The 14494-nt window shown below is 38.3% G+C and overlaps 1 protein-coding gene across 1 annotated transcript in view; it reads left to right on the forward strand.

Annotated features, from left to right (window-relative positions):
* LOC124791973 (splicing factor 3B subunit 6) overlaps positions 1-13873 on the forward strand; it is a 32875-nt gene extending 19002 nt beyond the window's left edge. Inside the window, exons 2-4 of the mRNA XM_047257901.1 lie at positions 3942-4060; positions 9057-9186; positions 13333-13873. Coding sequence (XP_047113857.1) covers positions 3942-4060; positions 9057-9186; positions 13333-13431 — 348 coding nt within the window. The 3' untranslated portion in view covers positions 13432-13873. The remainder of the gene's footprint in view (positions 1-3941; positions 4061-9056; positions 9187-13332) is intronic.
* Positions 13874-14494: the final 621 nt, after the last annotated feature.

Genomic DNA, 14494 nt, shown 5'->3' on the forward strand with positions numbered 1-14494 from the left:
AGAACGGCATTCACAGTGGGCTGCATTTTATCTGGTGCAATGTATTATATGACAGTGAACATATAACTTTAAATTAAGCCTGCAGATTATCTTTTAATTTGTTGAGCTAAAAGAGTTGCTAATACCCTATAAGAATTGAAGCAAATACACAAAATGAGATTTCTACCAAAGCAATAGAAAAACCTGAGGTAGAAATTACTAGTTTCCTAAAACTTTTTGAGGTTGATTATAGTTGTTAGCAGACTAAAAAACAAAGTTCATTTATGATAAATGTAGATAATATATAGGGCTACTCCTCTTTAAGGAAAAACTAGATGTAACACAAATGTTAGAATATCTGCTACTGTAACTAAATCACAAATGCAGATTTACTACAAATTAGATTATGCACAGGACAATGGTAGCTTCTGAAAATTCTCAAAAATGCACATTTATTTGCATTGATATACAGTGAAATTCAGGGTTGATCTCTTCTTAGGCTGTAACTGTGAAGGAAAATTGCTGATTTGATATGAAATAAGCTCTGTATCTAAAACATTCGTACCATTAACTTACAAAATTACAATTTTGTAAGCTCCATAAAATTCTCAAAAATTAGAGAATGATTATTTTGAATCAGTATAGGCCTACTATTCTCTAAAATTTTAAAAGAACACACATTAGTTTACGCCTGCAATTGACAATAACAGTAAGAGTTCGTTGGGTACATGCGAAAGTTCAAAATTTCACAGTGTATCACAGTACAGACAATACAGTCAGTGCAAGGTTATGCAAAAGTGACGCAAACAGTAAAATATGCGAATCTAGAATTTCAAATTGTCACACTAATCTTGTACACACAGTCTCACAAAAAAAATTCCAAAGTCAGCTTTTATAAATAAGTAAATATACAAATCGCAAGGCTTTTTCTCTTAGCCGTGTCTGTGCCAGTGTCTACATTGGCATGTTGAAGAACACTGCAGCATGAGTTTAGACAGTCAAAAATCACTAAAATGTCCAGCACCAACAAAGCAAGTCTTCTGCGTGTGCGGCTAACAATGCAACTGTTTCTTGGTTAAGTAAAAGAAAGAGCTGGTCACAAAGATGTATAAATAGAAAGTTTAATTCTCTTTTTTCGGCTCTTGATAGCACAGAAGCCATCCACCATTTGTTGACATAGGCACGAGCAGCTAGTCCTGTAATCTGTTCAAAAGCTGCAGCATCTACACCCGCTTTAATTTTATAAACGTCAACATCCGTAAAATCAGAAACAATTTTTACTTTATCTTTGGCTTTACTCATAAGAATAAATGCATGATACTTTTCTGTCCTTGTGACTGCTGTGGCTTTAGATAATCTTTTAGCCAAGCTCCTTCTTTTATGCTGCATACTCATCACTTGTCACAGAGAAAAAGTGACTGATGGCATGTATGCTTATCACACTCAATTGAAAGGCAGGTAATATTTGATCATGTTGTACTTCCTTAGGTGACAAAGTGGCACAAATGTGCCGGTGTCATGAAATAAAATGCCTAATTTCCCAACAGAATGTTGAACTGCGCATGTTGGAGTATGACAAGTACACTGTTCCAATTTGTTAGTTGTGCTTGGTACTTGTCGTATTCTAACGTGTGCCTTTTAATGTTTTATGGGTGATTAAGCATATTAAATTGAGACCCCTGCACTTTTCTTGTCCCCCGGTCACATGTGCTTAATGTGTTATACATGCACACTGCAACCTGGTTCTCTTTCCCACGTTGCCAATTTTATCTCTGCAGTTCACCCCTACTGAAATGGTCTGCAGCTCGTGGTCTCGCGGCCGCATTCTCGCTTCCCGAGCACGGGTCCCTGGTTCGATTCCTGGTGGGGTCAGGGATTTTCACCTGCCTTGAGATGACTGGGTGTTTGTGTTGTCCTCATCATTTCATCATTATTCATGAAAGTGGCGAGACTGGACTGAGCAAACATTGGGATTTTGTATGGGCACTGATAACCCCACAGTTGAGTGCCCCACAAACCAAACATAATTATCACCTACTGAAATGAATTCCTCTCAATAGAAGTGATTATTTTGTTTGTTGTGCCTATCTGCGATCCAGCATCTCTGATATATATTTTCTGTGTTTGTTACAGTAGATGTATGCATTTGTTTTACAATGTGTGTACTGTACAGTTGTGTATTTTTTCAACATGTCAGGGCTGAAATGTAAACACACTTTCTCATTAAATGAAAAGTTAGCACTGCAACAAAGACTGGAGGAAGGGGATAGCAGTGCAACAAAGATTGGGGGAAGGGGAAGCACTCCGAAAAACTACCAGGGAACTTAGTGTAGACGTTTCAACATTGAAAGTTGGAGAAAAAATTGAAAAAATGTTGAATCATGTACAGTGACAATAGATGATGGAAATGCTGTTAAAGAGTCACAAAACATTGAAAAACTGTAAACTTGCACTGCTTGACAACACATTGTGGATGTGGTTCCACCAAGAAAGAAGGAAAGGAACCCCGATATCTGGGCTCCGTATCAAAGAAAAGGCAATAGCTTTGCACAAAAAAATAGAAGCCGGAAGTGAGTTTGCAACTAGTGAAGATTCCTCACTGGAAGACCCATCATGATGTTCAGTTCATTTGAATTTCTGATGAAAAACTATCTGCTGATGCTGAGGTGGCTAATGAGTTTTCTTTGAAGTTTCAAGACACTGTCAAAGAACATGACCTGTTACCTTACCAAGTCCATAAAGTAGATGAGACAGGCCTGAACTATAAATGCTGCCAAAGAAAATGCTCACCTAATGCTTGGACTGTCCCACACTGACTAGCAAATCACAGTGCAGTCAAGTAACACATAAGCACACTCTAAGCAAACATAACAATATTATATGTAGCAACTACGTGAGTTGAATGTCACAAACAAGTATCAGTGGAAACTTTCCATAATATATCATCTCGTAAACGACTTGAACTAGAATCCTGCAACAAACACCACTGACATTCTACTTTACCCTACTTGTAGTTTGTTAATGTCAGTAGACATTGTTCCATTTAAAAAAGTGTGTGTTTGCACAAAAAAAATATATTTTCTAATTGTTATTACAATCTGTTTATTGGCTAACAAGGGAGCCCTTAACTTGCGGTCCATGTTGTGAAAACCGAACATCAGTAGCGCTTTCAATTTCCTCAATATCTGCGGTGTAAGCTTTAGGTGATTTGCCATGTGTATTGTGTAACATGAAGGCTACACAGATTTGTTCAAAACAAATTTAGAGGAATGTTGTTGCATGGGCTGACAGTGTCCAGTTGATTTCCGCTGCACAGCTTAACTTTTTCAGAGATTCCTAATGAATGTGATAATCACCCTTCATATAGTATGGATTTAGCACCATGTGAGTGCCATCTTTTATAGGAGGCAGAATGACACGGCACAGTGATTGAGACTTCGAAATCACATGTAGGTGGAATAGTGTTAAAATCTTCATGCACCCTTTTAGATTCAGGGTTCCTTTTGTTTCCTAAATTAAATAATATGTAAGATTAATTGAATTTTCCATCAGTGCTTGGTAAAAAAATGATTATAATATTGAGAAAGAAAGAGTTCCTAATGCCCCACAAATTTTGTAAATCATTGGAAAGTGTTTTCTTTTTAATATTACAGAATTTACTTTGAAGACAAGGATTTTTTGAATCAAAGTATTTAAATCGTATATGACTGATTCATCGATGCTTCTTGGTTAATGAGTGAATGACAGTGCAGTCATTAGTAAACAGATGCCTAGCATTATGGTTAAATATTACTCAGTTAAAAGTCTGATTAGGTAAATAGCAAACAAACAGCCACATACTGTATAATCAAAATTTGTAAGTAATTTACCTGTAACACAGTTTACATTATAATGGCTGTTGTGAAAAAGAGGTATTGATAATACAAATAACTAATTCTCTGTCATTAATGTTTTTCCAACAGGTTCGCCTTCCACCAGAAGTAAATAGAATCCTATACATAAGAAATTTGCCTTACAAAATTACAGCTGAAGAAATGTATGATATATTTGGCAAGTATGGAGCAATAAGGCAAATACGTGTGTAAGTAATCTATACATTAGAGAAAGTAGATGCAAGCAAGAATAATAGTAACAGTAGCAGTGAAGTAATGTGGCCACTTGAATGGGAAATAGTGTTATCTGTTGTTTCTTCTGTATTTTCACAAAAAATTTAATTAAAATAGGGTATGAGAAATATTTTTGTGTATCACATGCTAAAAATGATGGTATTATATAAATAAGCACTAAATAAAGGTTAGTTTTTGGGGACCAGAGGTGCTTATCTTAGGCAAAGTGGGTGAAGGGATTAGATGAAATGAGACTAATCATGTTGGGAAATGTCTCAGATTTGTGGGTTACTAGAGAGCACACAAAAGGCAAATGTGCAGTAAAATATGAGAGAGAGGGAGAGAGAGAGATTTGAAAACATGAAGTTCAAAGTGTAAGCTGAAGTAGCTGTTTTTTTTAAAAGTAGCCTAGAAAAACAGAATAGAAGGTTGAATTATATGGAACTGAGCAGTTATAGAGAACAGCAAAACATGAAACAGTTATGGAGAAGAAACAGGCAGTGACAGGAACTTGTGAGTTGCAGAATAGAGAGATGTAAAAGGAAAGGGAGACAGCAACAGGATGCATAAACTTAAGTTGAATTGCCAAGAACTATGCACATGTTGTAGAGTGAGTTAATGTGTGAAGTTTTGGTGCACTAGTATTGGTAAGAGAAACAAAATTGCAAACCTTGTGAGACAGACGCAGAAGTCACAGAGGATGCTCTGGACATATATTTTGTTTGTTACTGATGGAAAAAAGTAATATGATATGATTTGGCTGGGAGGCCCATGAGCGAATTTCAGCTGCTTGGTGCATGTCTTTCAAGGACTGAAGAGCAGTATGTTTTTTATATATATATATATATATATATATATATATATATATATATATATATATATATATATATATATATATATATATATAATGGTATCAATATAATAGAGGGAAACATTCCACGTGGGAAAAATTATATATAAAAACAAAGATGAGGTGACTTACCGAACAAAAGCGCTGGCAGGTCGATAGACACACAAACATACACACAAATATATATATATATATATATATATATAAAAAAACAAAGATGAGGTGACTTACCGAACAAAAGTGCTGGCAGGTCGATAGACACACAAACAAACACAAACATACACACAAAATTCAAGCTTTCGCAACAAACTGTTGCCTCATCAGGAAAGAGGGAAGGAGAGGGGAAGACGAAAGGAAGTGGGTTTTAAGGGAGAGGGTAAGGAGTCATTCCAATCCCGGGAGCGGAAAGACTTACCTTAGGGGGAAAAAAGGACAGGTATACACTCGCACACACGCACATATCCATCCACACATACAGACACAAGCAGACATATTTAAAGACAAAGAGTTTGGGCAGAGGTGTCAGTCGAGGCAGAAGTGTAGAGGCAAAGAAGTTGTTGAAAGACAGGTGAGGTATGAGTGGCGGCAACTTGAAATTAGCGGAGATTGAGGCCTGGCGGATGACGAGAAGAGAGGATATACTGAAGGGCAAGTTCCCATCTCCGGAGTTCGGATAGATTGGTGTTGGTGGGAAGTATCCAGATAACCCGGACGGTGTAACACTGAGCCAAGATGTGCTGGCTGTGCACCAAGGCATGTTTAGCCACAGGGTGATCCTCATTACCAACAAACACTGTCTGCCTGTGTCCATTCATGCGAATGGACAGTTTGTTGCTGGTCATTCCCACATAGAATGCATCACAGTGTAGGCAGGTCAGTTGGTAAATCACGTGGGTGCTTTCACACGTGGCTCTGCCTCTGATCGTGTACACCTTCCGGGTTACAGGACTGGAGTAGGTGGTGGTGGGAGGGTGCATGGGACAGGTTTTGCATCGGGGGCGGTTACAAGGATAGGAGCCAGAGGGTAGGGAAGGTGGTTTGGGGCTTTCATAGGGATGAACTAACAGGTTACGAAGGTTAGGTGGACGGCGGAAAGACACTCTTGGCGGAGTGGGGAGGATTTCATGAAGGATGGATCTCATTTCAGGGCAGGATTTGAGGAAATCGTATCCCTGCTGGAGAGCCACATTCAGAGTCTGGTCCAGTCCCGGAAAGTATCCTGTCACAAGTGGGGCACTTTTGTGGTTCTTCTGTGGGGGATTCTGGGTTTGAGGGGACGAGGAAGTGGCTCTGGTTATTTGCTTCTGTACCAGGTCGGGAGGGTAGTTGCGGGATGCGAAAGCTGTTTTCAGGTTGTTGGTGTAATGATTCAGGGATTCCGGACTGGAGCAGATTCGTTTGCCACGAAGACCTAGGCTGTAGGGAAGGGACCGTTTGATGTGGAATGGGTGGCAGCTGTCATAATGGAGGTACTGTTGCTTGTTGGTGGGTTTGATGTGGACGGACGTGTGAAGTTGGCCATTGGACAGGTGGAGGTCAACATCAAGGAAAGTGGCATGGGATTTGGAGTAGGACCAGGTGAAATTGATGGAACCAAAGGAGTTGAGGTTGGAGAGGAAATTCTGGAGTTCTTCTTCACTGTGAGTCCAGATCATGAAGATGTCATCAATAAATCTGTACCAAACTTTGGGTTGGCAGACTTGGGTAACCAAGAAGGCTTCCTCTAAGCGACCCATGAATAGGTTGGCGTACGAGGGGGCCATCCTGGTGCCCATGGCTGTTCCCTTTGATTGTTGGTATGTCTGGCCCTCAAAAGTGAAGAAGTTGTGGGTCAGGATGAAGCTGGCTGGGTGATGAGGAAAGAGGTTTTAGGTAGGGTGGCAGGTGATCGGCGTGAAAGGAAATGCTCCATCGCAGCGAGGCCCTGGACGTGCGGAATATTTGTGTATAAGGACGTGGCATCAATGGTTACAAGGATGGTTTCCGGGGGTAACAGATTGGGTAAGGATTCCAGGCGTTCAAGGAAGTGGTTGGTGTCCTTGATGAAGGATGGGAGACTGCATGTAATGGGTTGAAGGTGTTGATCTACGTAGGCAGAGATACGTTCAGTGGGGGCTTGGTAACCAGCTACAATGGGGCGGCCGGGATGATTGGGTTTGTGGATTTTAGGAAGAAGGTAGAAGGTAGGGGTGCGGGGTGTCGGTGGGGTCAGGAGGTTGATGGAGTCAGGTGAAAGGTTTTGCAGGGGGCCTAAGGTTCTGAGGATTCCTTGAAGCTCCGCCTGGACATCGGGAATGGGGTTACCTTTGCAAACTTTGTATGTGGTGTTGTATGTGGTGTTTACCAACTGACCTGCCTACACTGTGATGCATTCTATGTGGGAATGACCAGCAACAAACTGTCCATTCGCATGAATGGACACAGGCAGACAGTGTTTGTTGGTAATGAGGATCACCCTGTGGCTAAACATGCCTTGGTGCACAGCCAGCACATCTTGGCTCAGTGTTACACCGTCCGGGTTATCTGGATACTTCCCACCAACACCAACCTATCCGAACTCCGGAGATGGGAACTTGCCCTTCAGTATATCCTCTCTTCTCGTCATCCGCCAGGCCTCAATCTCCGCTAATTTCAAGTTGCCGCCACTCATACCTCACCTGTCTTTCAACAACTTCTTTGCCTCTACACTTCTGCCTCGACTGACATCTCTGCCCAAACTCTTTGTCTTTAAATATGTCTGCTTGTGTCTGTATGTGTGGATGGATATGTGCGTGTGTGCGAGTGTATACCTGTCCTTTTTTCCCCCTAAGGTAAGTCTTTCCGCTCCCGGGATTGGAATGACTCCTTACCCTCTCCCTTAAAACCCACTTCCTTTCGTCTTCCCCTCTCCTTCCCTCTTTCCTGATGAGGCAACAGTTTGTTGCGAAAGCTTGAATTTTGTGTGTATGTTTGTGTTTGTTTGTGTGTCTATCGACCTGCCAGCGCTTTTGTTCGGTAAGTCACCTCATCTTTGGTTTTTTATATATATATATATATATATATATATATATATATATATATATATATATAGCTGAAAACAATGCTACGAATGCAAAACTTCACATATGTATTATCTGAAGTCTCCTGAGCGAGTGCGCATGCCAAGTTTCTGTCACTTCCAACAGATATTTTAGCTGCAGGAAAGTTTCAAAATGGCGTCTGTAGGTGATGTACATTACAAGCAATGTGCCGCCATTGAATTTCTCACTACAGAGAAAGAAACTGTGGGGAATATTCACAAATGCTTGTGCAAAGTCTATAGAGCATCTGCTGTGTCAACAGAAGTAGTTAGTTGCTGGGCATGGAGGGTGAGGTCATCAGAAGGCGGTTTGGTGGAAGTCCGCAATTTGCAGCGATCGTGGAGGCCATCCATGGCTGTCTCAGCTGACATGTTGCGGCGAGCTGCTGATGCCAGTCACTAGAACAGACACATTGTGACAAGGCAGTTGGTGCTGCATCTGTCAACCACCAAAGGAAGTGAAGATGCACAAGTCTGTAGACTGCTGAACACATCTCAAAACAGAGTTGAACAGTGTTACCCCATCCACCCTACAGCCCTGACCTATCCCCATCGGACTTCCATTTGTTTGGGCCATTAAAGGATGCCATTCGTGAAAGACACTTTGAGGACATTGAGGAGGTGATTCACACAGTGAAGCACTGGCTCCGCCACCAGGACAAGGATTGCTACAGACAGGCCATACATGCCCTTGTTTTGTGCTGGAGAAAGGCCATAGAACAGGATGGAGATATGTGGAAAAACAGGATGTGTAGATAAAACACCGTTCTTTTGTGTGTGTAATTCTCATTATGTTCAATAAAGAATTGTTGAAGAAAAAAAATTAGGTGCATTACTTTCTGGGCAACCATCTTAAAGTATCAGTAAATTATTGTGTCATAAATTACAGTTGAATTCATGCCATCTGTTGATGCTAATGGTGGTGATGATGTTGATTATGGATTTTATCTGACTGCCTCAGCTGACTCTTAAGAGATTCATTCTGTAAAAGCGCTGTGATTTAATCTTTGCTAACCATAAGAGAATATGTAATATGTTTGTAATTTTTCTCACTTTGCTACAGGGGAAACACACCTGAAACGAGAGGAACAGCATTTGTGGTTTATGAAGATATTTTTGATGCAAAAAATGCATGTGACCACTTATCAGGATTCAATGTCTGTAACAGATACCTTGTTGTATTGTATTATCAGGTAAAGTTTTATTTAGCTACTATAACCAAACAGTTAACTTTTCATTTTATGGAAAAACTGATATTTTCAAATTGCCTCTCTGTTACGTCATGATTTAAAATTAGTTTTTCCCAGACAAAGAATGAAAATGGTTCAATTTTAAGTTCAGTGTAGGGCAAAAATAGTATGGATGTAACAATAGAAGAATGTCCAAAGCTCTCCTAACCTGAATTGAACCAAAACTAGATCCTCAGCTTGGAAAATACCAGGGTAGCTTTAGAAAAGGTGATCGTATATCGTACAAAGTCTTAACCTGTGAAATTCAGTGTAATATAGTTGAAAAACAGTGAACTAAAGAAAAGTCACATTCTTTGATCAGAAAGTGAATAAGACATGACTGCCTGTCAATCTAAAATTTGTGGAACAGTTGAGCAAAGAATTTAAAATAGACATAAGGGAACTATGAAGTGTTTGCCTATCACCATTACAATCCAATTGAGCTCTTGAATAAAATGTGAGTAATGGATGAGTGCAGGAGAACTAAGTCACCAACTAGAACTTAGGCTCAAATGTGTGAAAGTGGATTGTCTAATATTTGAGGATTATGGCTCTGATTATTGAAGACATTGTTGAAGCAAAAAAAGAAACAATTTAAAAATTTTCAAAAACTAACCGGGAAAATTGAACTACGAGTTTGACATGAAACAAACCTTTATAACAGATTTCAAACCAGCTCTGGTTGTGACATAAAAATGGACAGTAAGAAAATATTGAAATCTTCAGAAAATACATTTCAGGTGGCAAAAAATATTTGTAACAAGGCTACAGTAATCATGAACTTGGCACATGCTACACATCAGCACATGTAACTATCCAATACAAGAGATCAGATCAGTAGAATATAAAATTAATTTAAAAATATTGGGACAAAGATAAAGAGTGCGACAAGTAACTCAAAACTCAGTAAATAAATCTGAAGGCAGATCCATAAAATCTTAGTTATAGTGTGTACGTAAAGAATACAGTTCATGAAATCCATTGAAGGAGTGGACACAAGCAGGCTAACGCACCAGATTCATTAATTCTTGAGATATACCATTACAAGAACCAACTGGTACAACAAACAGAGAAAGACCTTAAGGAATTAAATTTGCCAAATCTACAAGACTGGGATACAGTTAGCAGTGTTACAAAGAAAGGGTTTGGTGGGGAAAAAGGATGACTAAAAAACATAATCCACAGTTGTAGCCATGGAAACATATTCAGCTGATGTGCATGAAAAATCTGAGATAAATAGAAGACCAACAGGGCTGAGTTTTCAAGAGGATAAGCAACCAATTTGCAAACTGAGGAGGAGAAGATAGTAAAAATTCAGGGCAAATAATTTTTTATACTTGGTAAGCCCCATATGATTGGCTGGGTAACTCAATTCAAAGATTGGAGAAATGCAACACTATACCAAATTCAATAGACCATTCCTAGTAAAGCACTATGGTGATCAAACTAACTTTCAGTTTGATGACTGCTTTACCTTTCTCTTTGTTGCGATTGTTAGTAACCACATTGAATATCAGCATTTCATTGGAAATTGTTTGCAGCCTTCACAGCTTCTATAAAATGTGTGAAATTGTGCTGAATTTAGGTTTTAACTTCTTGCATGCAATTCGAATTTGCCAAACATTTCTCCATACCAAAAAGTTTTTGAATGTTGGATCATGGGAACTACAGTCATAAGCTGCAGGAAATTCGTATAGAGTGATTTTGAAATACTGTTTCTTGACATATCATAAATTTCTTTTAGTTTTTGTAATGATAAAATATTGTATTTAATTTTTTGAGAAAGGGCTGATTATTTCATGTCATTTATTCTGCTTTGTTTGTCTTAAATGTAACACAATACAAATTATAACATTTATCTTCTAAACCCCCACTTGTAACATGCTGATATTTTCATTTTACTTGCTTCATATACCTTATTTCCACATTAGGTCACACTTGGTTCATTCTTTACCACCTCCTCTGTATTATGATTTTCTTGTCACTAGACTTTCTTCACTATGGCAGCACTTTATGAATTTGAAGGATGCCTATTGGTGTCATGACATGTTTTCACTGTAGGCCATAGGTACTGATATTAGTGATACAGTGAGATTTTTCTGATGAGAGACCAGTATTTTAATAATTCCATCTTTGGGCTGATGACTTGTTTAATGTTGCAATGAAGATCTCTACAACATCTATAATTACACTACAATGGAAATACCATTTTACATTTTTCGTGATTGTATGCCATAAATTCATACCCCCTGAGAAGAACCCACAAGATCAGTGCAAAAAATTCCCCAATCTTACATTTCTTCCTAATAAGGTTTACCTTGATTTTATGTTCTTACTTGACATCTTGCTTGACTTCATCCCGTTTTCTTTCTATTGACATTTGACGTGAGTGAATGAGTTACAAGTGGAACAAAAGACAGATGGTTCACACTGTGCTGAAAGTGTTATAGGCCATTGTGGAGAGGTGATACGTGAGAGAGAGAATCCTGACATACCCACAATTGGCTTGGCCAACACAACTTGTAATGTTTAGCTTCACTGCACAATTATGACACAACTACTACTAGTTTTCAGCAGCAATGGAAAAACAGGATGTGAAGTGTTACGAACCGAGCCAATAAGTGATGAAGGGGCCCAGCCGCCGCCTTTCCTTTTGCCACTTAGAACTCAGTCTCGTCTTTTTGCACGTATTTCTGATGTACTGTATTCAAATATTGAATTGTGAAGAGTATGCTTGGTCAGAATCAAGAAAACATTGGCCATTTATGGCTAGTGATCTCTTAATGGCTGGCAACCGTTAAATCACCCAAGAGCCACCACACCACACTAACCCACATGAAATGAGTTTATGAGCTGGATGTGTGGAGAGGGGGCGTGGTCCTTCAATGATGGGAGTGCAAGTAAGAGTGAAAGCATTTTGTGAAGTGCTGGAAATATACTTTTCGTGGAGATCATGTGCTATGGCAGAGATGTTACATGGAAATAGACCAAGGGTTTTGCAAAAGCACAATTTAAATACTTTCATGTTCAAATCTGACATGATACAGTTGCAACAGCTACATACACTACTCCATACATACTTTACACACACACACACACACACACACACACACACACACACACACACACATAAGATCATTAACATTGGTGGAAGGCATGAAGACAAACTGAACGCAGGCAATACACCAGAGGCCACTGTGTTCGCATAACCAGTGTATGTTGCACTGTCATTGGCTACAGAACAGAAATGCACACACCCACATGTTAGATTCTGACACTTTCCACCATACTGAATAGTTTTCATTTTAGTTCACCATGTTGATCAATTTTTGCTTTCTTCCTCCATGCACAAAGGAAAAATCTCTCAAAAATGCATGTTTCGACATATAATTTTTTGATCACAGCGTATCGGAAAGTAGCTCTCTTATCTTGTACCTTGATAAAAATTTCAATTTTTGCTGAGTTTTTACTTGCTGTTATACATTTCTGGTTTTTTTTTTTTTTTTTTTTTTTTTTTTTTGAAGAACAGATGAAATTCATTAAGACAAATTATTGTATAAACATTGTATTGTATATTTAATTTCCGTCACTTATACAGATATTATACACTGTATTGGAGAGAATTACAATTTTTAATCATATATGCCACTTACATATGTTTCTGCTTATATTTTGGGTGTTTTCACGTTTTCCTCAATTCTGAATTTTCCTCAGTTTTGCGTGTTTTTTTTTTTTAAGTCTCGACAGCATGAAAACATAAAATAGGGGTTCCACTGTATTTATTTTCTCTCACAAATTGAACAATTATCGTTATACCCCATTGTTTATACTTCTGTGTTCGTACTAAACCATTCAAGTCTTGTTTAATGTGATTGTTTTTTCACTTGAAAACATAGCCGTGCTTTGCAGTGACAGATAGAAACAAAAACTATTTCCAGTCATACGAATCATTGGTCGCAACAGTCAGTATTTTGTCTGTTGCTGTGTTTCCTACTGTAAGATTATACTTGTTAAAGTAGAATATAATTTTGAAACACTTGATTATAAGATCTGGTATCATAGTGATGGATATAAAAAATACCGGTTATAATGTTATTTTGTAAATTTCAGTCCAACAAAGCATTCAAGCGCCTGGATATTGATAAGAAGAAAGAAGAGTTGGATAAGATGAAAATGAAGTATGGAATTAATACAGAAGAGAAGAAGTAATCCTACTTCAGAAGTCAGTGAAACATGCACCGAAACATTTGTGGAAAAGACTCTGTAGACCCACTGTGGGGATACATAACTGAAGAGCTATGTAGATAATTATATATACTTATATTTGTACATATCAGGGAGAGGGAGAGGGGGAGGGAGAGAGAGAGAGAGAGAGAGAGAGAGAGAGAGAGAGAGAGAGAGAGAGAGAGAGATAAATTACTACCTTAATGATGATAAATATGACATAATATTAATGACTGCTAACCAAGTTGAATTCATTTTCAGTAGTCATTTGATGGCAGAATAAGAACACTTTTGTGTATGAGTAAATTACTTCGATATACACTTTTGGAATACAATGAGACAATTATTAAATGTACTTCTTTAAGTGTAAAATCTGTAACTTTCATGTAATCTTGCTGCTATTTGTAAAATATAATATTTAAAATCATGTTCCTGAGTTTGAAGTATTTATTCCTACCTTAAGTGGTACTTAGTATGATTTTTCAATGTAATTTGGCAGATTTGAAGCTACATGACTTCACTTCATAAATTATTCCTTGTTCAATTGGTGGTTTGTGATTTATTTCAGTACATAATCCTTTTGTCACAGCTGCACTGTAGTTTGTTACTGACACTTTCGTTGATAATGGTCCATTACGGTGAACTGCTATGCCGGGCACTATGGAACATTATGGGAATGTATTATTGATGTGAGAGCTGAATACTTGGACAAATAATGAAATAGGACCAGACAGGATAGTTCACGAAGTAAGGTCATGCAAGACAGTGTAGTTATGATATTTCCCACCATTTATTCAGTGGATTTACTGCTTTTGTATTATTAGTGTTAACATAGTTACCAAAGCTTTAAATATAGATTTGTGAAATGGGAGCCTGTGTATGCTCATGCACAATGAGAGCCCGCATATAGGAAGAGTTTATAGCTTGGATTTAATAAGCTCTGTATGGTCCCTGAGTTATGTTAAATGGTGAGCATTTTAAGGATCAGTGACCAGTTCTGATTGGATAGAGGTTTGTAAAATACATTGTACTGTGTGGAAATTTTAAT

The sequence above is a fragment of the Schistocerca piceifrons genome, chromosome 1 (genome assembly GCF_021461385.2).
Source record: "Schistocerca piceifrons isolate TAMUIC-IGC-003096 chromosome 1, iqSchPice1.1, whole genome shotgun sequence".
In the NCBI taxonomy this organism is placed as follows: domain Eukaryota; kingdom Metazoa; phylum Arthropoda; class Insecta; order Orthoptera; family Acrididae; genus Schistocerca; species Schistocerca piceifrons.